The sequence below is a fragment of the Xenopus laevis genome, chromosome 8S (genome assembly GCF_017654675.1).
Source record: "Xenopus laevis strain J_2021 chromosome 8S, Xenopus_laevis_v10.1, whole genome shotgun sequence".
NCBI lineage: Eukaryota > Metazoa > Chordata > Amphibia > Anura > Pipidae > Xenopus > Xenopus laevis.
In genome coordinates, this window is record NC_054386.1 from 35295074 (window position 1) to 35319155 (window position 24082).

Below are 24082 nucleotides of genomic sequence, written 5' to 3' on the forward strand. Positions count from 1 at the left end.
TGTTATCATATTTACCTTTTCCCCCGCAAGACCTGTCTCCCCCACTGGACCAATAAATCCTTGAAGCCCCTGTTGAGGTAAGAAAGTGTATTTAGTTAACGTGTCTGCGCACCGATATTTTTGCACTTAGTTTCAATAGCAGAAGCTCTCCCCTATAGCAATGGTTTTGTCTACTAAAAGGCTTTAATAAAGTCTAAATATATGAGCAGTTATATTGCTTTGAAGGCTGCCATTCGAGTTCCAATAAGGCTGCAGGGCCCACTGATAAGAGATCAAATGGATATTAGAGAGATATGCTCACACATGCCCACTGTGGTTGGGAAGTGAATCTAGGTGTTGCACGCATATGAAATTGCAGATGCCCAGTTTTTAAGTTGTTTCATCTGAATATACAGTTTTGTACAATAAAGTTGATTGTATTTGAACGCAAGTGTGTATGATTTATTTTTTCTCTGTAATAACAAAACAGTCCCTTGATCCAAACTAAGATATAATTAATCCTTATTGGAAGCAAAACCAGCCATTTGGGTTTATTTAATGTTTACATGATTTTCTAGTAGACTTAAAGGAATTGTTCAGTGTAAAAATAAAAACTGGGTAAATAGATAGGCTGTGCAAAATAAAAAATGTTTCTAGTATAGTTAGTTAGGCAAAAATGTAATGTATAAAGGCTGAAGTGATTTGATGTATAACATGTCAGTCCGAACACTACTTCCTGCTTTTCAGCTCTCTTGGTTTACACTGACTGGTTACCCTGGCTACCAGGCAGTAACCAATCTGAGACTTGAGGGGGGGGGGGCACATGGGTCATTTGCTTTTGAATCTGAGCTGAATGCTGAGGATCAATTACAAACTCACTGAACAGATATGTACTATGTGGCCCCCCTTCAAGTCGCTGACTAACTCAGAGTTATAGCGCTGAAAAGCAGGAAGTTGGATTCTGGCTGTTTATTAGACATGTGTTTGCTCCAGCCTTTATACATTACATTTTTGGCTAACTAACTATATTAGAAACGTTTATTATTTTGCACAGCCTATCTATTTACACAGTTTTTATTTTCACACTGAACTGTTCCTTTAAGGTATGAAGATCCAAATTACAGAAATATTCATTATTTGGAATAGCCCAGGTCCCAAGCATTCTGGATAACAGGTCCCATGCCTGTAATAAGGTCTAAAAACCCTATTCAGTTGGAAACAATGCAATCAGCTAGGGTGTCCCCTGCAACTGAACACAGAAAACTGAACAATGACATTACAGTGTTCCTCTACCAACATAATGTCAACTGAGAATGAACTCTAATGCCTTATTCAGTAGGAACATTAATTGACATGAAAACATTGTTTCAGACACTCCCAAAAGCCCTCCCCTTAAAAATCATGGAAATGTTACTATACCACACCTGTTCACCGATCTTCCCAGACCTTCCTGTGGTTCCCACTTCACCCTGGGGAGGGGCAGCAGAAAGCAGAATAGTAAGATTCACTTATTATCATATTCATTTTAACATAAAACAAAATACCATTTGGAAAAATAATATCAGCATTAAATATCCAATGATGCAAAATGACAATTTTAGTCTTGTGACTATCCAGTCGTTCATAACAGATTCCTCTTTTGTTTCCCTATTCCCTCATCTGTCTCGTAATAGTACTGCATATTTTATATACAGGCAGCCATCAAGGAAAGAGACAGTATAGTAGGAAGGTGATAGTTCTGGGACTTAGGAGGTGCAATTATAGAAATCCAATGAGTCTTGAAGGGAACAAATTCCAGCTTTAATAATAAATGGTGTATAATTGGAGATGTGATGCTGCCAATGTTTCAGTCCTTCTTCAGGTGCTCAGTGTTGCAGAATTGCTAAAAGAGTAATATATAAATAAAAATATACTGTGCATTACTGCTTAATATGGCACAAGTAGCCCCAAATGGATAAAAGTGACTTTCTGTGGTCCTGAGCACAGACAACACGCAATGAACCACAATGTCTGCTTTGTACACTTGTGGTATTGAGCCCAGTGGTGTCCTGCTACACTCCATGCACCTGACCAAGAACTGGAGATTAAGAGTGGAATTTACATGTCACACATATGGGAAAATAGGATGTATAAAATTCGCAGTCAGTTTGTGGTGTTTCAGTTCACCCTTAGTGCAAGCCAAGAGAAGCTTCCAGGCTGCAAATGCTCCCTGACTGCTCCAAAGAAAAGAAATGCTTTGTTACATGGTAAACGCCGGCAGAAAATGATCAAACAGCATTTTCCCCCATATTTTCTGTAATGAAAATGTCCCCCTTTGCATTCACTTTCCCAAAAGAGAATATAAATTGCTGAGAATATGATGATGAATTGACCCACTTATTTCCTACAGATTACTGCATAAGTTCATCCAGGCTATTGACATAGTACAAATCTTTATTCATTTAACATCCATGATGCTCCTTCCCATAACGCATTGCTCAAACTTTTACCCAGAATTCTTTCAGTTAATTATCTTCCTGTTCTTTGCACCATAAGTTGGAAAACTTTCAAATATATATTAGGTCTTTTATCATTTTAGAAGGTCTGCGATATAGCTAACTTTTTATCAGACATTTGTATTATGTCAACTATGCCACCAAAATGGCAATGCTATCTTACCTTTGTACCTTCTGCCCCAGGAAGCCCAGGATAGCCCTTCCGTCCAGGAAACCCCTACAAAAAAAAAACAAATTGCTGACAAACTATGAAAAGCCAGATCTAAAGGCTGTGGCCCTTATTCGGGACAGTTTTACTTTTTCTTATTGGCTACAGATAACCAAAAAAATGTATTTTCATGTGTCACAAGTAATTCTGAATAAACACCCAGCCTGTTCTTAAGAATAATGCGGTGGAGGAAAGTGGACAAGTGCACACAATTCCTTCTACTGTCCTTGTGAATTAATCAAGGTAATAATTTCCATGACTTTCTCTACCTGTGTGTTACAATCAATCAGTGACATGATTTTTGGCCGGGACCATTACTTGTAGGTGTCACTGCTGTTCTGCATCAGGCTATGTAAATGTTTAGCAGGAAAATACTTAATTTCCTGGCGGCACAAAAAAAAATAAACAATCAGACTTAGTCAAAACAAAGTAAAAGCTCTAATAAATGTACCTCCAGACCTGGAGCTCCTGGTGGCCCAATTGGTCCCTCATCCCCCTATAAAGGAAATAAAAATTGTGGTATTAGCATGTTGAAGAATAATGGTGCTAATATAGTTTTCCGGGAAAAGTCAACTTCAGTGTTTTTATTTTTTTACAAACCCATTATATCGGAAAGCAATGAATGCTCCAAAATGGCCCTTAGAGGTCATAATGCAAGCTACAATGTTTGTCTAGAAACGATGTGTAGGATCAACTAACTTTAAAGGAGCTCTGCATTGGCCATTCCATGTGCTCTGTTGAGGTCTATAAAATGTGTCTCCACCAGCAACTGTACAAATACAAGATTCTCTTATTCTTTAAATAGCCTCAGAGGGCTGGATTTGTACCTTGTATGTGATAATATGCACAACTGCAAGGGGTGAGCCAAAGGAAATGGCCTTTCAGTTTTACCTTGTCATTTGAGTAGTAGTAGAACTAGTAGTGCAATTGTAGAATCAGCTTGTGTGTAAATTTTATTGTGCTGCGAATGAGCATAGAAAGGACTGAAAAAAAAAATAAAATGATACATCTGCCAAGCTCAACCTTTAAAGTTCACTTGAAACCTATCCAGCTTCACATTGATCCAGAAGAGGGCAGCAAACGTTAAAACTGGTGGCCTGCTAAGTGCCAAACCTTTTAAACTATACCATGCTTTGCATCCAATGAATATTGTTTGTTGACTAGATAATCAGTGTACAGCACCCTTTTATGGATAGTGTTCAATTGATTACACATGGGGAACATGGGGCATTTGTACATTTAGAATAAAGTGCAAGACACAAACATTCCTAATGCATCAGGCCACTTACTTCATGCCCTGTCTGTCCTCTGGGTCCTGGGAACCCTCTGGCTCCTGGCTTTCCCTGCAAACCCATAAGAAGAAAGAAGGTCTCATAAACTGGGAATGAATCTCATAGCATCCCTTCAGAGAGTTATTGAAGGGTTGAGGTGGCAATGTAACTTTGCCATGGGATGACATCCAACATCAATTTTAAGAAGAGAGAGTTTTGGAGAAGCCTCAATACAAACATGAGAGGAGAGATGTTTGCCAGGACAGTCAAAAGGAATCTAACTCATAAACTTTTTAATTAGACACCAAAAGCTTGGGGAAAGGTATGGTAGCTCAGGATAACTCACCTTGATACCTTCCGGACCATTTTCTCCCGGAGGCCCAATGTCCCCAGGAAAGCCCTAAAAATAAAAGTGCAATACGCTGGTAAGGAGTTTCTAGGGTTACTTATTAAATGATGCTCTCCAACTACAACACATCCAGGAAATTACTGATGGGCTAAACCTGTCAGCAAATGCCTGTCCAGCACAGGTATAGATTAAACTGCCCACAGACCCACTCTATACAAGTGAAATGGCTCATGTCTTTCTCTATAAATACTCTCATTTGAAGCAGAGTAAAATCTAACGTACAGACATGAAAGGGAAATTACAAATCCAACCCATATTTAATTTTATAACTCTTTAAAAACATTAGCCCCTTTTGTTTAAATTATTTTCTGTACTTTTCATTTACTTCTTTATTTACCTTTTATGATTTTATTAATTTGTTGGTATATGCTTATAATTACCATAAATAAAGAGTTATATAAAAAAATAAATCAGCCCCCTAGAAAGGTAATACGGCAGGTAGGGTCTCGCTTTCTTTAGAATTACTCTGATCTTTATTCTGCTTTTTTCCATTATTATTATTCCCACCCCAGGAAGTCACAAAATATGTTCTAAACATGCCCAGTATTATTAGATGCTCATATTTGTATAATATATATTTGAAGGAGAAGGAAATATTAAAACGAATTAAGCTTTATCAGAAAGGCCTAAATAAATACACCAGTAAATCCGCAAAGTAATGCTGCACAGAGTCAGAACACTGCATTTCTGTCCCTCTATTGTGTACACATGGGTTTCTGTATCAGACTTCCTTCTTTCAACTTAAACCTCCAGAGCAAGGCATGAGCATGCTCAGTTTGCTCCTCTCCCCCCCCTCCCTCCTCCCCTCCCTGCTGTAATCTGAGCCCAGAGCTGGGAGCAGGGAGTGAGCAGGGAGAGACTCAGGCAGGAAGTGATGTCACATCAAGCTAATATGGCAGCTGCTATCCTAAACAAACAGACAGTGCCTAAAGCTGTTTACTCTGGTATGGTAAAGCATTCTACAGAATGTTATAGCTTGCACTATTGTGGCTAATCTATTGGCAATAAACTGTATCTGTAGCTTTCCAATTAATGACCATGAGTTAAGGGTAAATATGAATGATCAGTAACATTTTAATGGCGGGCTGTGAATGGAGCCTAATAAAAAGGCCTGGCTTGAGAGACAATAAGATGAGGGGAGGATTATGTTGAGGATGGTTTCTGCCAGCAAAGCTTCATTCATGCAGAATAGGTTGCTGACTAGAGAGGTCTTTCATCAGCACATGAATGATAGTGGAAATGAAAGTAGCTGAAAGGAGAGGGAGAGAGATGGGGAGAAAGAGGGGATGAAATGAACATGAATGGCAATTAATGAACAAAGGAGAGCTCTAGTTAATTCTAAATGAGGCCAAGACATCTGAAGGAAACTACTGATAGCAAGAATGAGTTTTGGACATCAGAAGCTGCTCAACCAGCATTAAGATGCAGAAATGGATCTCAGTGCAGATGCCATTCTTATTTTACCTGTCACTGCCACATTACACTGGTTTCACTTATTCACTTAAAATACTAAAGAACACATGGAAATCCAACAGTTACCAGGAATACCCATTTCTTGTAATGATATACTGTACAATGTACCTGGCTGTCCTGACTCATTAATAGCGTTTGTGTTTCCGTAGGCTTGTGCCCATTGGAAGCAAAGTGGTATTCTTGGAAGCTCACGCCCTATTAATGAACAGAGCAAAGAGCACTTGGCAGCATCTGCTCAGTGTATGTAAGAACTGGGAGGGTCTGGATGTGCTCATTCATGGAATATGTCAGTAGATTTAGTGAATGGACTAATGTGTAACGCTCTCCCCAGAATGTTTCAAGTAATTGCAGAGAACACTCACCAAACCCTGGACATGAATTGCCTCTTAAAGTGTAAATCTGCAGAGAAAGCCCCTGTCAGATGAACCGAACAAGCCTTGATCACAATCAGCCCTTTTCAGCACCCGGCAGAGTAGCACCGGATTAAATCTGAAAGGCAACTCAAGCATTGGGCCAGATGCATAAATGAATAGAATCAGCCAGTGGCTTTCTTTAGTGATGAGAGGAAGGCGCGTGTGGTATGCATGGACCTCCTTTCTTCTGTGTCACTTCACATGTACCACATCAGGGCCCATTTCCTATCACTCTCTCATGTTTACCCATGCTTTTAGCTTAAGCACAATCTCTACACAAACTGGGAAAAAACAGGCAAATGAATGACTGATGCTCCAATACATGCCTGGCTCTAACAATATTAACTCAAATATGTGATTGATCGTGGCAAAAGCAAATGTATTTGTAACCGCACATTTTGGCACCCAGAGACAAAGCAAAACCCTTTTTGCCCATATGATTTATCTCAGGAAGATGTGCTGGAAAAACAATATATATATGCCTTTCCATATGTAACACGGCTGTTGGTCAGAGTTATGCCTAAACACATGAACAGCAAAGTGTAAACACATTCCCTAAGCATCTGGGGGCAAAAAAGAACAAGGCATATCTGCCTCAGCCTGATGATCCTGCTCAGCAAACTAGTGCTTCACAGAAAGCAAATGTGTTGCTCTTACATGTGTTGTTTTGGTGCCGGTTACAATGTGTAAATGGAGATTTATATTCACAACACTGATAAGAAGCAGCCTTTTTATAAGGTTTACTAGCCACAGGACGCTAAAGTTAGGATATTTGTCGTCCAGTGCTCCAGTGCAGTGAAGGCTTATTCACAAACACAGGTGCTAAACTGCACACGTGCAGTTGCCAATAGCAACCATTCAGGTCTTTGCTTTAATTTTTCACATGCAGCAGACTATTAAAAACAAATTGCTGATTGGTTAGCGCTTATCTAGAACCTTGTGAATAAATCCCTGTGGCAGTGCAGCTCCCCTGTTCTTGGCTTACCTATAAGGGAGTGGAAAACTGTATCTTATAATGATGTTGGTGTCAACATGTCAGAACAAAGAGTGCAAGAAGAAGTATGTAGTACCACCATTGTATCTGTACCAGTGTATCTAATTAAATGAATATGACTTTAAGCCATTAACATACAACATGGGCTTAAGTCTGTTAGTGCTGGAAATATGAGATAACAGAGCAGGGCATTGTTTTCTGTCTATAGGGAGAGCACAATAAAAACAGGAATGAGAATATGACAGATGTGTATATGAACATGATGCAGCTGGATTGAATATGAATGTGCATGAGATGTTTATACAAGACATGATTTCATGCATTTCTGGGGATCTGGCCTTTTTGCTCTGACTGCAACCACACTAGTTCATCATGACACAACATTGTTTGTGATGAGAAAGCAGAATCTCTCTGATCCCCCCTTGCTGTGCTGTTAACTTCAACATGGTACAAGTCATGGTTTTACTTGATCAGGCAGAGCACTCTATCACTCTACACTCTTTGCCATGCATGGTTATATTAGCTTACTGGTGATGTTGGGATCTGTGCAGACCCCGTGAGAAATCAACAAACTTTATGGACCAAAGCAGCTCTCATCTGGGGGTGAGTATAAAGCTATGAGGCTATGAGTATAAAGATATTTGGTACTATCCATCTTAGTTGCTCTTAATTTGGCTTCATGGTCTCTAATGAAAACAGTTTTAGTAGCATTTTTGCTCAAGTTCAGCCATTTGTCCCAGGGTGCTACAACTGAACAGTGGCAGGAACAGATTTCTTCTGATATATATATATACAGTATATATATATATACCAAAACAAATTCCCCATATCAAACTATGGTATAGGCCTTAACCTGTTCATGGATATTTGCGGGTGCAGTAAAGTAAATGTAATATGGAAAGAAGAAATATATTTAGGAATTAAAATATATACCTCTGGTCCTGGAGGACCCGGGAATCCAGCAAACCCCTTATCGCCTGGTTTGCCCTAGAAAGAAATATTTTACACAGGTTTTAACTTTTGGCCTGAACTTCTCTTATTGTATTTCTCAAATGCAAGAGCCACATTTAAATGTCAAAAGAACATTCTTACACAAAAAAGACATTTACTCAGCTATGAAGTCATCACTGTGGCCTTTAAGATGTTGTTGAGCTGCTTCTTCCAGCATTCAACAAACAGCTGAGAGAATCGCACTTCAGCAACATGAAAAAAGGCTGCTAGTTTGCCACTGTAGGATTTATACTTCACAAACAGTACGCCATGGTTTGGCTATTGCAGCAGCACAACAATGGTCTTATGTGCTGCACATTTCTCTAGGAGGTGAAACTCGTGAGCATCACTTTAAATAGAAAGATCCGATTTGCAGTGTTTATTCTTATAAACTCTTTCTGGAAACTTATGCAAAACAGAGGTTTTGACTTCGCATTTCTCAAAGGGAAAAAAGGCTCTAAGCTGAGAGACATTTCGCAATGCAACAATGTGGAGTGCATTAAGTAAAAGGTAATATAAGGACATTTTTAGAAGTTGGTGACTCAGGAAACTTACCATTGGACCAGGTTTCCCACGCATTCCAGATGGCCCTGGAAGACCCTGACTGCCCTAAAAACAGACACAAAATACCTTACAAAAGCATTCTGTTGCTGTGCCATATAAAAACCAGCAAGGATTAATACATCCTTCCAAATTGTGCCTCTATTTGCATTCTCACTAATACATGAGCATCGCTACAGTAAGTCACACTGAAACATTAACTAGCCCAAGAACTAATGCCCAGTGCTCAGCTGATGGAATAATTTCAAAAAAACCCAATATTCATCTGGCTATGATTAAGGACAGCCTGTCTGTCCAAACTGCTGATACTTGCTTCCCACCAAGTACAGCTCTTATGTAAATGATAATTGCACCTGTGTGCCATACACACTGATTTCATAGACTGTGATTGTCTCTGAATTTCACAGTTAAAGTAGCAGTAAGAACGTGTCATAAAGTCAAAAATGCCCTTTATATTTCTATATGTCTATATCAAATTCCTCCCAAGAGGACACTGACATTTGTCTGGCATATGCAAATATATCTTGGTGAAAGCATGTTCTGCCTACTGCTGTTTGTATGTGTATCTGATTATTTAAGTTACTGTCAGCTACTAGATTCACTTTACAGTGGAATGTGTTTGTGCGACATTAAATAGAGCTACTTACCTTGTCTCCTTGAAAGCCAATATCTCCTGGTATCCCTGGAAATCCCTGAACGCCCTAAGTACACGTTGCCAAAAGATAAATAATACATTATGGCTTATTTCCATGCAGATCACTCAATAGGAAGTCTTGTGACTTATACAAAAGAAATGACAGATTCACTTTCAAATCCTAGCATCAAACATAACTTTATTGCTAATGGAATGTAGCATGGGGAAATATATATCATACTAACAATATGGAATGCAGCGTTTACCCACAAGGGATTCCAGTAATGAGGTTTGGTTAATATCAGCTGCAACAGACTCAATTCATAATGACAACCTACACTGATAAAACGGGGAGCCAAATTACGTAACCACATTGGTGATTGTATATGTTGCTAGTGAACTCTCAACGTTTATATAATTCACTCTTGGCCAAAGACAATATAAACTGTGTGTCATTTGTATAGAGCACAGCGGGTAACAACCCCTCCAACACTGAGACGACATTACTACACAAACAATTACGTTTAAAATGGCCAATGTTCCCTGCAGAGTTGGACGGAACTGCAATAATGGTGCAGGAATCTAGTATCACTCAGACTTCTGAACATGCCAGTAAAATACGTTCTGCTTTTCTTGATTAAAGGGGTTGTTCACCTTTGTTAACCTTTAGTATGATGTAGAGAGTGATATTCTGAGACAATTTGCAATTGGTTTTCATTTTTTATTATTTGTGTTTTTTGAATTATTTTTGTTCAGCAGTACCTCAGTTTGCAATTCAGCAATCTGGTTGCAAGGGTATGAATTTCCCTAGCAACCATGCATTGATTTGAATAAGAGCCTGGAATATGAATAGGAGAGGCCTGAATAGAAAGACGAGTAATAAAAAGTAGCAACAACAATACATTTGTAGCCTTACAGAGCATTTGTTTTTAGTTGGCCCCCATTTGAAAGATGGAACGAGACAGAAGACAAATAATTCAAAAACTATAAAAATTGAGACGTTGCTTAGAATTGGCCATTCTATAACATACTAAAAATTAACTTAAAGTTGACCCAAGAAGACCAGCTGCCCATAATTCCTAGTTAATGTGGTTTGTAGTTAATATATTTTCCCTCCAGAACTTGTGGGCTGGAACTGCAGACTCTCCTGCTACAAGCTTTACCAAGTAGAGACATGCATAGTTAGGGAAACTCAAGCCAAAGTGCTTGATATAGGAAAATGTCAAAAAGAGCCAAAGAGCGAGCAGGGTTGTGGAATACTAGAAGATCTATAATAAGCTCTAAGCCTCCAGTAGCCAGAAAATCAATTCACATGGAAAGTTACTGGGGCTACCCCTCAACAGATTTTATTTGGTGATCACAACAGGAGCTCCATTGTGCACATTAAGTGAACTTTCCAGTGAAGCGGCGCTAAGTTCCAGGCCTCAGGTTCCACTAACAAGCCAGGTTTAATCATTGCTTTTCTTTCCCACTAGTATTTAGCTGAAATACCTCTGCTCCTGCACATACAAAATAGCACTTCACAAGTGAAATTCATCAGCTCTATTCACATTTGTGTATCATAACGGGCGGTTGTGCAGAAATTAACTACAAAACTGGAATAATCATGCGATGGATGTGAGGACTTATTTACATTTAAGGGTTCTCAGTTTTTTAGAGCACAGTTATTTGTGAGACTAAAATGTCCTTAGCTGCTCTTGTCAGTCACACTGGCCAGTCAATCTGCCTGGAACAAATGGGCACTACCACTCCATCATTAACAAAAGCCTTTGTGTATTTTGAACAATGTGGTTTTTACTGTAAAAGAGACTAAAATAGTTATCTTTTTATATATTCATGCACACTATACATATTTAATTATAATAGAGGTAACCCAAACTTCTGGGGCTATTCACTGTTCCCTAGAGGGCAAATGAATGCAATTCAAGTACAGGTTCTTTAGGAGAATGCTTTTGGCTGTTGGGTTCAAAATATGTTTCCCAGTCTCCAAGCAAAGAGTGAAGATGACGGAAAAAAACATTCTATACTCGGGAGTCACTGTCAATGGAAAGATCTGACGATCCATCCACCAAAAACAAACCGCAAGTCTCACCACAAAAATTCACATGAGCTTTTGAGTAAGAAGATCAGTCTCTGGACAGCATCCAACATAGCAGTCCTATGGCATTTCACAAGAGCATCTTGTACATTATCCTCAAGGTGACCCTTATCTGTTTATCAGGGCCATTCCATGCAGTAACTGCTGAACATATTCCCTGGCACAACTTACAATTACACAGCTTTATGTACAGGTCAATGAATCCAACTCTGGCCCGCAGAGCTGGTTTAAAAGTAAAGTAATCCTGACTTTTTCTGACAATAGCATGCACATTTTGCTCCAGAAAGTCACTGGTGTTCTCCACAAGCTCTTATATGTGTCACCATTCCACTGCAATACAGTCATTGAGTAGACTAGGTTGGAGACTATACTTTAAAAAGCTAGAGTTAAGACATCCAGGAAGGGGCAGATCCATTCATTTGGCACAGTCACAAAATGAACAAATCTTGGGGCACCGCAGACCTGGCTGATCCCTTAGGCCACAGATTGGATCACATGTGGAACTCATGCATCTCTGTTGGGAGAGATCCATTGCGGTCCTCCAAAAACAAGATTAGTAAGCCATCCTAATCATTATCTGATAAAACAAGGGTGAGTCTTTGAAGAAACAAGGCAAATATTGAAAATACAAGCCTGTGCAGCTTGCAACTTCAGCCTATTGAATAGAGAACGGAGTAAAAAGTATCCGTTACACTTTGCACACTTAAACTTCAGGAAGTGCTCCTAGTGGGGTGCTAAGCAGGCATATTTACTTTCTATAGACCCAGACATTGTTTTAGGAAGTTAAAACTTCTAAATTAAATGCTTCCATCTTACAAGGGATCACTCGGGACTGATGTTTCCAGAGGTTACTCCATCTGCTTTTGATGCCAAGCAAAAGAAAGGCTTATCTGGCCATGGTGTCTGTATTCTTTGCACAACTGTATTAACTAAAGGCCAACAACCATGTGAAAGCTCAGCATTATTGTTATAGAAGTATACAAATGTGTGTGCTTCAACCACCTCACAAGAGTCCCTTTCGGTCAGAGTGCAGAGCAGTGTACAGACCCTTGCCATGGGCCAAATATATAGCAGAAGAGAGAAAAAACTGCAGCACCTCTTATTTGCAAAATGTGAAAGTTTGTTTTTATTGGTCAGTAACCAACAAGCAACGTTTCGGGCCTGGTCTTGCCTTTTCTCAAGCCTTGAGAAAGGGCAAGACCAGGCCCGAAACGTTGCCTGTTGGTGCTGCAGTTTTTTCTCTCTTCTGCAGCATTATTGTTATAATCATACTGCCTGCTTAAGTCCTACATTTCAGGTCAACTTGATATGGTAGGGGGACTCTTCATAGATGGTATAGAATATAACCATACAAATGCAGATTACAGATGTTGAGTGGTGCAGGGCAGATTGTGGTATAGAAATGTTCCAAACCTTTATGCTTAAAGGGGAACTATCGCAAAAATGAAAATTTAATATAAGCTTCCTCATACTGAGGTAATAATCTTTCTAAATACAACCAAATAAAAATTCTGCATTGTTTCTGGAATAATAAAGTTTATATTCACTATTCCTCTCTCAGCACCTGTTTCTCTTCATCTGTTTCTCTTCATTCTCTCTTCATGCAGGAGTTGGGATATTCATTAACAGTTAGATCCAATATGGGGGTTCCCTTTCCTAGCAGATGTATTAGAGCTCATTCAAATAACTGGTTCCAGTACAAACAACATCTAACAACTGCCTTTTGCACAAACCCTGCATGTAGAGAGACAGGTGATTTTAATAAAGTGAGCTCTAATACATCTTCTAGGCAAAAGGAGCCCCCCTATAAGATATAGGGATCATTCATCTGACACCCAACTGCTGCATGAAGACAGAATGAGGAGAAACAAATGCTGAGAGAGAAATAGTGAATATAAACTTGATTATTTCAGAAATGGTACAGCATTTTTAAAAAGTTTCTTATTTCAGTATGCTGAAGCTTATATAAAATGTTCATTTTCGCGATAGTTCCCCTTTAACTACATATGAAAAGGATTGATTTTCCATGTACATACTTTAAATTCTTTCCCATGGCTCTCTTTTGAGGATTCTGTTGTAGGTTTTGTTATGAAATGGTAGAGATGGCACAACATGATAGTTAAACAAAAAAAAGTTTCTGTATGAAAAGAGGGTGAAAAGGGATTTACTGTATCATAGATCTTCAGCATCAATCCTTAAACTGATTCATCCTTTAAGCAACACAGATGTCCTACTGCAAATATCATGCTTTTGACAGCAAATGAATGTGTCAAAGCTAATAATAAACAGAAGGGCAAGACGAAGCTGGCCTGTGTATTAGAGTGACCATGAACAGAGTATTCTAAATACTTGTAGCTGACTGATCCCAGGTTAGAGTCAGGATCCAATGGTGTATTAATATTCTTTAGATACATGCAAGTCATCTCTATTAAGTTCAGTGAAATGTGAATATGTGAAAGTATATTTTTATATTTTCAGTGTTAGTCCATGACAATGAAGTCAATACATTAAAATTCTTGCAGCAGATACATTCCATAATTTACTTCTGTGGGGCAGAAAGTTACACCACCATGAGCAAACTTGTGACAAGTTAAGTCTATTAGAGGCACCACAACTTGACGACAACTTAGTCAATTGAGAGCAAAAGTCAAATCCATTCTTTCTTCGTTGGCATTTCCCTCCTCCAATCCAAGTGGGGCACATTTACTTAGCTCGAGTGAAGGAATAGAATAAAAAATACTTTGAAATTCGAAGTATTTTTTTGGCTACTTCGACCTTCGACTACGACTTCCAATCGAATGATTCAAACTAAAAATCGTTCGACTATTCGACCATTCGATAGTCGAAGTACTGTCTCATTAAAAAAAACTTTGACCACCTACTTCGCCAACTAAAACCTACCGAACCGCAATGTTAGCCTATGGGGAAGGTCCCCATAGGCTTTCTAGCCAATTTGTGATACAAGAAAAATCGTTCAATCGATGGATTAAAATCCTTCGAATCGTTCGATTCCAAGGATTCAATCGTTCGATCCAATGATTATTCCTTCGATCGTTCGATCGAACGAATAGCGCTAAATCCTTCGACTTCGATATTCGAAGTATTTAACTTTGACAGTCGAATATCGGGGGTTAATTAACCCTCGATATTTGACCCTAAGTAAATGTGCCCCTATATGTTCCCATTGTTCAGATCCCTGCTTTTTTTTAGTATCCAGCAGATTAAAATTAAACTCTGTCCCTGTGTAACAAATATCTATCCTCATCTCTCAATGTGTTCATACCCGGCCCTTATGTTTTGTTCTGCACCCTGCCTGTGGAATTCCTATCTGCATTCCATGAACTAATTCTTTACAGTTTCCTATAGACCAGCTTTTCCAGCTAATCTTCTCTGAAGCAATCTATCTACACTTAGTAATTATCATTTTAAGGTAATGACACATGTGCTGATTCCAAGTGTTCTATCACCCTGGCATTTGTAGCTCCATGGGTGGTGGACAGAATGTTTAATGAAGTCTCCATTCTCTTCTCTTTGAAGGCAACTGCCTGAAAGCTCTAATGCACTTTTACAGTTCTTCATGTGCATCAGACTGGCTAGTTTCTTATTCTAAAGGTCAAAGGCTAGATTTGCACTCTAACACCTAATCTTGGCACATGGGAAATCCAGGACAGGAAGGTGTTACAGTTGCCAGTGCAAATATGAAAAACAACAGTGGATCAAGTGTCACCAACTCCACCTTCTCTGAAGCTACAGTTGCAGCTGGATATGTGTGGCCTTAATGAATAAAGCCCAAATTCTACACCTCAGTAACTTTCATACTTTCTACAGCAAAGCATGACTGCCTTGAAAAGGGACTGCTACGGTGCAAGCCGCACTAAAAATTAAGGCATTGACTGAAATATTATCTCCAAGTTGTGCCACAGCTCATTTACCTTGGGGCAGATTATCCAAAACGGCAAGGCATATAGCAATCCCCACTTGTGTATATATATGAGGGAAAGAGTGTCCTCTCCACACAGTTAGTTCAGTGTTTTCAGTGTTAAGACTATTCCCGGCAACAAAAAATCTATCATACACATCTCCTTAAAGATACCAAAACACTTGTGAGAAGACTGTTTGCCCAAGAGGCCCTCTCTAATAAATATCTGATTAGAGCTTGGACAGATATTGATGAGATTGTTCTGGAAATCCCAGGTGGAGAAGTGCATGTACCCATGAATGCTGTGAGCATGCACTGGCCTTCTATATGATTGGATTATTGACCATAGGACCTACTGTCTGGATCAGTAAGATTACACCTACCACTAGGTTGGCCACGTTGATACAGAGGACACTGGAAGCCATAAGGGACAGCACTTTTTTTTTGGGGATACATAAATGTCTTCTATTGTGCTAAAGTCGACCAGCAGCACTAACAGAAGAAGAAGTAGCACTATACGTCTATGAATATTTGTATAAAAAAAGTTTTTTTCCCGACTTTATAAACTGTGCTTTGCCTCTCAGTGAGGACAGATTAAATGACTGGGCTCACAATGCTGGCCTTTGGCACTTTGCACACATCCAGGCGTAAGATTATGTAGTAAAAAACAAGTGTAGAATAACGTCTGCTTCATAAACATCCCTTATTGGCTGAAAATCAGCACATTAAATTCCTACTCTTTCACATCTGTCGCGAAGTGGAAACTTTTAATTCTATAGGTGTGAATGTTTCAACATGTCTCATTTCAAGGGAAAACTTGGTTTTTCATTATTTGTGTTTTAATGTTAATACAACACTTGTACACTTGACTTAATAAAGTGAAAACCTGAGAAATACCGATATTAAGGGGCAGTGTATTGGCAAGGGATACCTAGCCAGAGAGTAGTTGCACAATAAAACCTGCCACAGGAACAGCTGTCCTAAAAGGACTCAGACAGAGCTCCCCCTCAATCAGCTGGCAAATGAAACAGTCACACAGCATCATTATAGAGCCATTTACTGCTACAGAAAGGCAAAGTAGTCGTGCCATCAACTGATACACAGACAGAGAGAAGTTATACACACACACACTAATATATATATATATATATATATATATATATATATATATATATATATATATATATATACACATCCTAAACAAATACCATCAACTGTCACAAACAAAGAGTGCGACTATCCAACAGAAAACAATGGCAGGACTATTCATCTCCCACAACTTACAATGCTACCTTATGGAAAGTGCCCTAGTTGATGAACACGGAATGATGACAGGTTTACCTCCAGAGGTCCAGCTGTCTCTGACCTGTGTGGGTTAGCCAAAGTGCCTACCAGTTAATAACATTACAATCAGTGACAGCAGCTTTTTGTTTGCTACTGCTTTCCACTGAGTGGCTTAACCTAATCTAAAGCACATTTCCATACAAAATACAGTAACCTTATATAAATGATCATGCAAAAAAGAGTTGCCATCTGTTAAGAGGACATATCCTACCACTTGCAGGTTGGTAGGGGCATGCAAAACACAATGCAGTAAGGGAGCATTCTGGTCACCTTATCACCTTTCAGTCCAGATTCTCCAGGATTCCCCGGCAGCCCCTGGAAAAGAAAAAAAGCTTTTGCTTAAGATGGTAAAGATGCAGCTTAAATTCATTTTCCTGCCAGTAAAATGCTGCAGTGTGAGACGACAGTACCTGTTTAGCTTGAAAAAATAAACAGGCCCCCTTGCAGTGGGGACAATTATCAGTTACACCCAGGGATGGAAATCTTTACAAGTCAATAACATGTAAATATTTAAACTTTTCCTTTTATAAACACTGAGCCCACTGTAATGTGCTTTAGCCCTTGGCTACTGGGCCATCCATGCTTCTGTTCATAGATCCTTAGTAATAAAGTATATGGAACTCAAAGGCACCGAATGAGAGACAGAAAATCCATTGAAGGAGAAGTTCAGCACCTATTCCCTGGCCTCTAGATGGCTCTAGTTGCACAGGTATATTTAGGTAGAGTTTTCCCCAAATTCCCTTTTACTACCAGCCATCTTTGTTTGAAAAGACCTGCCATACAGGAGAAAGACTGTCTGGATTTACTGTGTGGCACTATAAACTGCTGTCTCATTTTACATAAGAATGTTATGTAGTATTTGTAAGTAGCTGTAATTTTCCTGCATTCTAAGAGAACTCGTGCCCCCAAGCAGATAGCAGCTCCCCTAAAAATGTGCTGTAATACTATGTATTACCCACTAAGTTATTATATGTAGCCAATCGCCATCTTTCTGGCTGCCTGTAGCTCATCTACAGAATAAAAGCTAAAGCCATGCACTGTCTATAAACAAGTGTTTGATTACAGATGTGCCTAGGTCTGGAGTAGATTTGGTCTATTACAGTATTAAAGGAACAGTAACAACAAAAAAGGAAGTAATGAAAATATCATGTACTGTTGCCCTGCACTGGTAAAACTGATCTGTTTGCTACAGAAACACTACTATAGTTCATATAAACAAGCTGCTGTGTAGCAATGGCAGAAATAGAAAAACGGCTATATGGCACAGGTTAACTAATGGTTAATTAACCCTCGATATTCGACCTTCGAAGTAAAATCCTTCGACTTCAAATATTGAAGTCGAAGGATTTACCGATATTCCTACGATCGAACGATTAAATCTTTCAAATTGAACAATTCGAAGGATTAAAATCCATCGATCAAAGGATATACCTTCGATCAGGAAATTGTTAGGAAGCCTATGGGGACCTTCCCCATAGGCTAACATTGGCCTCGGTAGGTTTTAGGTGGCCAACTAGGGGGTCAAGAATTTTTTTAAAGAGACAGTACTTCGACTATCAAATGGTCGAATAGTCAAACGATTTTTAGTTCGAATCGTTCGGTTCGAAGTCGAAGGTCGTAGTCGAAGGTCGAAGTAGCCCATCCGATGGTCGAAGTAGCCATATTCGACCATTCAAACTTTTTTTCCTCTATTCCTTCACTCGAACTAAGTAAATGGGCCCTATAGATTCCATTCGTATTTAACCTTAAAGCAGAATAGCATAGCGAACCACAAATAATACTTAGGTGGGTTCCATTTTAATGGGAATCAAACAACAATCGCAGCCATAATCAAGAATATACAAAAATGCACTACAAGTAAAACTAAATTGATGAACCCTTGCACTCACCTTCAAACCTTTGGGTCCCGGAAATCCTACAGCTCCAATAGCACCCATATCACCCTGTAAGAAATAAAAGCATAGTTTAGAAACAAAGTCACCTGTTCCTTTTGATATAATGTACTATGGGGGGAGGGGGGTTACAAATAATGAAAAAAAAAGGACATAGCCTTTGTTGATACTACTGCACAACTTCACTTCCACTGTGTGCTCCTCAAGGCAGGCCCATAGTCTCAATGATACCACTAGCCAACCTACAACCTAACTAAACATTTCACAAGCAAGTAGTAGTGAAGCCCTGGCTCTGGGCTTACTGCTCTTTCTGGATTTTGCCCAGATCAATTTTCAGTTCAGCAACATCAGGAGGGCTTTATGTTAGATGTCCATGATCTATACAAGTTAAGATGGAAGATCAAAACCAACCCACATTTGTCAGTAAAATGTAAGTGCTTTGGATCTGGTCACGGCAACTTGATTTTTAGCAGGGAGATAAAGTTTATGTGGGCTTTTACCATTGCTCAGCACAATGTGAAGCCTCACAACTGTATACCTTTTAACATAATCAGCTGCGGAGATCTTCCAGCATGTGCTGATCGGCTTCAGAACAGGCAGGGAGCCAGGGATACCTCACATTCTTTAACAAACCAATAGTAAAGAGCTTTTTCTTTTTTTATATGGATGAGAGGAAACAAGAGACTGTCTTTTTCATAAATGGGGTTTGGTGTCTGTCAATACTATATCCTGAATCAAACGAGGGAGGAAACGAGATCAAAGGAATGTAATATGCGCCAACTTGTTTTTCAACATGCCGGTGATGGAGATATCATCAGCAGCTCTGTCCTTCTCAATGATCTGACATAGAGGGATACAAGCAACTAGTTGCCATGCAGCCTTGCAGATTCTTAAAGGGGTTGTTCACCTTTAAATTAACTGCTAGTATGATGCACAGAGTGATATTCTGAGTCAATTTGCAACTGGTTTTCGTTTTTTTAATATTTGTGGGTTATTTAGCATTTTATTCAACAGCTCTCCAGTTTGCAAGTCCAACAATCTGGTTGCCAGGGTCCAACTCTAGCAACCGAGCATTAATCTGATTAAGAGACTAGAATATGAATCGGAGAGGCCTGAATAGAAAGATGAGTAATAAAAAGTAGCAATAACAATATTATTATACAATAATTTGTAGCCTTACAGAGCATGTTTTTTTTTAGATGAGGTCAGTCAAAAGATTCAAAAGAAATAGGCAAATAATTTAAAAAAATATAAATAATGAAGACCAATTCAAAAATTGCTTAGAGTTGGCAATTCTATTCCATACTAAAAGTTTACTTAAAGCCGAACCACCCCTTTAATCCTCCTCTGGATGTAATAAATTGGATGGCACTGTTTTTCACAAAGAAAAGTTTAGGAGTCCACAGTGTCTACGTTTTAAACTAAACAACTATGCACGACAGATGAGTGCCATCTTGGCTCTCACTTGGTCACTCATGTTTTGGCAATTTACCGGTATTGTTTATACAGGAGATCTGATCTGGCAGAGTTTGCTGGATCTCTTGCCATTTATTTCTGCCAGTTATTTTAGATGTATAGCTTTAATATACTCTGTAGAGATGATTTATCAAATGCAGCAAGGTGCAAAGTAAGAAAATGGGGCAATTTACCATGCACATAAAAATCGCCTCATAATTCCTCTGATGGATACAGTGCTCAGCATCATTGTAACTTACAAGAGCCTAAACGTATCATCCATTAAGCACAGGGCTACATTGTACCTGCCCGCCATACTGCAAATCCCACTGCAAAGCACAGCCAGACTCAGGTGCATCTCTTACTGCTCTTGCACTCAAGTCCAGGGTCTATGTAAATGACCCACAGTGTAATTCTAGGCTCACATGGGGGTGATATTGCTAGTTCTTGCACAGAGCTAGTTAATCAGGTCCTGGAAACAATCACAGGGAGCGCAAGCACATTCAAAATCTTTTCTTACATCACTGGGACATTTACTACAATGTATTGCACTGCCAAGTTTTGCAGTGCCGTAAAGATGAGGACATGGTATTCCCAAGCAAGTAATAAATGTTATTGGGAAACACCATCATTTCCCTTCAAGTTCTCTCTTATATAGTTGTGGCCATGGGGATAAGCTGACCGATATAAGACGTCGACTGAGAAAGCCCAGGCCGAGTTTGTAGCTTATCTGTTTCTGTATGGGATCATACCATACCAACCAATATCTATTGGGTAGGCTTTATGATCCAATGCAAAATACTGCCTTTCTTCTAGTAACCGGTATGGACCAGCCTAAAAGGTGCTTCTTAAAAATGCATTAGCAAATATCCTTGTGCTGTACACTGCTAATACAGAGTATATAATAGTGAAGTATTGGTCCTATTGCTATTAAGAAGTGCTTAATCAGCACTGGAAATCTATTTTAAAAATGCCCTGCCGATTTGAAAAACTGTATACATTAATCCTGAAACTGAAAGGAAAGGGAAACAATTCCTGCCCATAAGTATAAATACAAATACAGGTATGGGACCTGTTATCCAGAATGCACGGGACCTGGGGTTTTCTGGATAACAAATCTTTCCATAATTTGGTTCTTCATACCTTAAGTCTACTAGAAAATCATTTAACTATTAAACAAACCTAACAGGTTTTGCTTCCAATAAGGATTAATTATATCTTAGTTGGGATCAAGTACTGTTTTATTATAACAGAGAAAAAAATTGTATTATTTGGATAAAATGGAGTCTATGGGAGACGACCATCCCATAAACCAGAGCTTTCTGGATAACGGATTTCCAGATAACGGATCCCATACCTGTTTACAGAGAAGGAATTCTGGTCGCACAATAAGCTAAAGGTTCCCACATATGTATAAACAAAAATATACAAAGAATAAAGGTCCAGCATACTTAATAAGGCCTTACACTGCAATAAGTGCTGAAGATAGTGGATAGATATATGAAGAAGTATACTACTTACAAATATGGTGAAGCTGCAGTACAAATTAGTAATGTTTATGAGAATAATATAGCTAGAGTAAAGCTTGGCAGGAGATCAAATATAAGTCTATCACAAGCCACATTTTGGCACGCTCACTAGTAACCACACTGACAATTTCAGTCAATAAAAGGTGCAACCGGGGTCATTGAGGGACCATGGCAAGTGACCCAGACACTTGCTTAAGTCAAAGCTGCTGCACCTACAGCCTTTAACACTACCAGCCACAAGGCTGAACTGTGGGATATTGTCATTTTAACATTAGAACAGGATCTGTGTCATTAGAAAGGTATACTACAATGTTACAAAGGTCATAAAGAACTTGCAGTTGTTCTAAGGCCAAGTCTCAACATTCCCTAAAACAATGTGGCATTCATATTTTAGATATAATACCATGGGAACCCACTGATCTAGTTTAGAGTTCATAAAGTCATGGTGCAAACCGAAGAAAGTCAACTGTATGTATAAGGCTTTAGTGAGTCTGTGTGAGATGATATAGTTCACCCATATGCCATGTGCTATTTCAAACATGTCATGTAATGTATTCAGCATGCAAGGTGGCAGCCCCAAGGAGTGCAAAAAAGCCCTATGTATATCCCTGGATCACATTTCCCCTCTAAAATAATTAAACTAACAGTGTCAGAAATTAAACAGAGAAGAAAAGAAATAAAAATGGCACTGAGTGTCTCTGTAGTGCTTCCCTACAGTCAAATGCCACGTAATTAATTTGTCCATGGAAAGGTTTCATTGGCCGAGCCAAACTCCTGAAGCCATCCATGTACAGGGAACCAGAGTCACAGAGGAAAGTAGTGCGTGCCTAAGACAAGCTACCTCTTTGTGCTGCCTGCTACAAAGACCTCTTTAGGCCACTGTTTATTCAGGACAGACCCCATGCTATTTACAACCACATGAGGTTCATGTTACAGCAATTGCTGCTTTTTAAATGGAATATTCAGAACAAGCCACCTGCAGATAGACACAAACACTGCAGCCAAAGGCTAAGGGGTTCTTGGGGCTGCTTTATAATGCATAGGTATGTTTCTCTGTACAGAGGAAGGATTACTGCCACATAGTAGCCTATGCAAATATTTAGATGAAATAATACTATTATGTAGTGGCAGGTTAATAACTTAAAGGGGAAATTTAACATTACTATGATGCAGACCAACAGTTCTCTGGTGGCTGGGTCTCCCTAGAGGGCCTACTCCAACTAGGTGTTCTCAAAACAACAGGTAGCAGGCTTACAGTCTAAGGGGCACATTTACTATTGGTCGAATATCGAGGGTTAATTAACTCTCGATATTAGACCCTCGAAGTTCAAAAGATTTAGCGCAATTCGTTCGATCGATAATGGAGTGATAATGGAGTGAGCTAATACTGCTTCTAATGTTTTGTGATGGCGAAAAACATAAATATGATACAGTCAAAGATGAAAGCAAGACGCTATACATACTAAAGGTATGGGACCTGTTATTCAGAATGCTGGGAACATGGGGTGTTCTGGATAAGGGTTCTTTATACTTTATGTCTACTAAAAACCATTTTGACATTAATTAAAACCAATAGGACTGTTTTGCCTCCAGTAAGAAGTAATTATATCTTAGTTGGGATCAAGTGCAAGGTTCTGTTTTATTATTACAAAGGAAAAGGAAGTCATTTTTTTAAAATTTGAATTTCTTGATTAAAGCAGAACCTATGGGAGATTGCTATCCATTCATAATTTGGGGTGGATAATAATGGGTTTCTGGATAACTGATCCTATACCTGTATATATATATATGCCCGCTTTCCTTTTTCTCACTGCTCACATAGAGATATAAATAGGATGGTGTACTTACTACGAATCCAGGAACACCGGGAGGACCTGGGGCTCCTAATTCACCCTAAAAATGAAGGGGGAGCAAGATTACATAGTTGCATAGACTCTGTTCCCAGGCCGTGCAGCCCCTTAGTACATCTCTTATTTAAGACCTAATTTAACACCAGATCACTGGGGAAGCTTAGGAGAGATTTCCATAGATATATCGTAGATAAAATCTCTGTGTCCTATAGCAATTGCATGGACTTGATAGACTGCATACATTTTATAGCAATAATTTCCATACAGTTTTCTTATTGCTTGAATAAAGGGTTACTTCTGTTTGTGGCGCAATTGAGCAGGCAAAGGCCTCAAACAGCACATGTATAATGCAAATTAGTTTGCTATTGTTCAATTCCGAGTGACTCACTGGGTTTCCGTCCAATCCAGGAGGTCCCCTATCTCCAAAATCACCAGGGAATCCCTAAAGGTATAAAAAAAACAAAACAATATGAAGGTCAATCAAAAGATGAAAGAGATGAATGAGAGCAATCAGCTGCAGAGTACACAACACAGTCAGTCACTGACACATTCTGAAAGCTGCTATTGC

General features: G+C 39.1%; 1 protein-coding gene across 2 annotated transcripts in view; it reads right to left on the reverse strand.

Annotated features, from left to right (window-relative positions):
- The window catches only part of col27a1.S (collagen, type XXVII, alpha 1 S homeolog), a 162274-nt gene that overhangs the window by 64960 nt on the left and 73232 nt on the right, over positions 1–24082 (reverse strand). For both annotated transcript variants that reach the window (XM_018232747.2, XM_018232746.2), the window contains exons 13-25: positions 23903–23956; positions 23513–23557; positions 18678–18731; positions 17059–17103; positions 9441–9494; positions 8788–8841; positions 8176–8229; positions 4300–4353; positions 3972–4025; positions 3134–3178; positions 2638–2691; positions 1404–1448; positions 16–69 (exon numbers count right to left, since the gene is read on the reverse strand). In XM_018232747.2, the coding sequence (XP_018088236.1) occupies positions 16–69; positions 1404–1448; positions 2638–2691; positions 3134–3178; positions 3972–4025; positions 4300–4353; positions 8176–8229; positions 8788–8841; positions 9441–9494; positions 17059–17103; positions 18678–18731; positions 23513–23557; positions 23903–23956 (666 nt within the window). The remainder of the gene's footprint in view (positions 1–15; positions 70–1403; positions 1449–2637; positions 2692–3133; positions 3179–3971; positions 4026–4299; positions 4354–8175; positions 8230–8787; positions 8842–9440; positions 9495–17058; positions 17104–18677; positions 18732–23512; positions 23558–23902; positions 23957–24082) is intronic.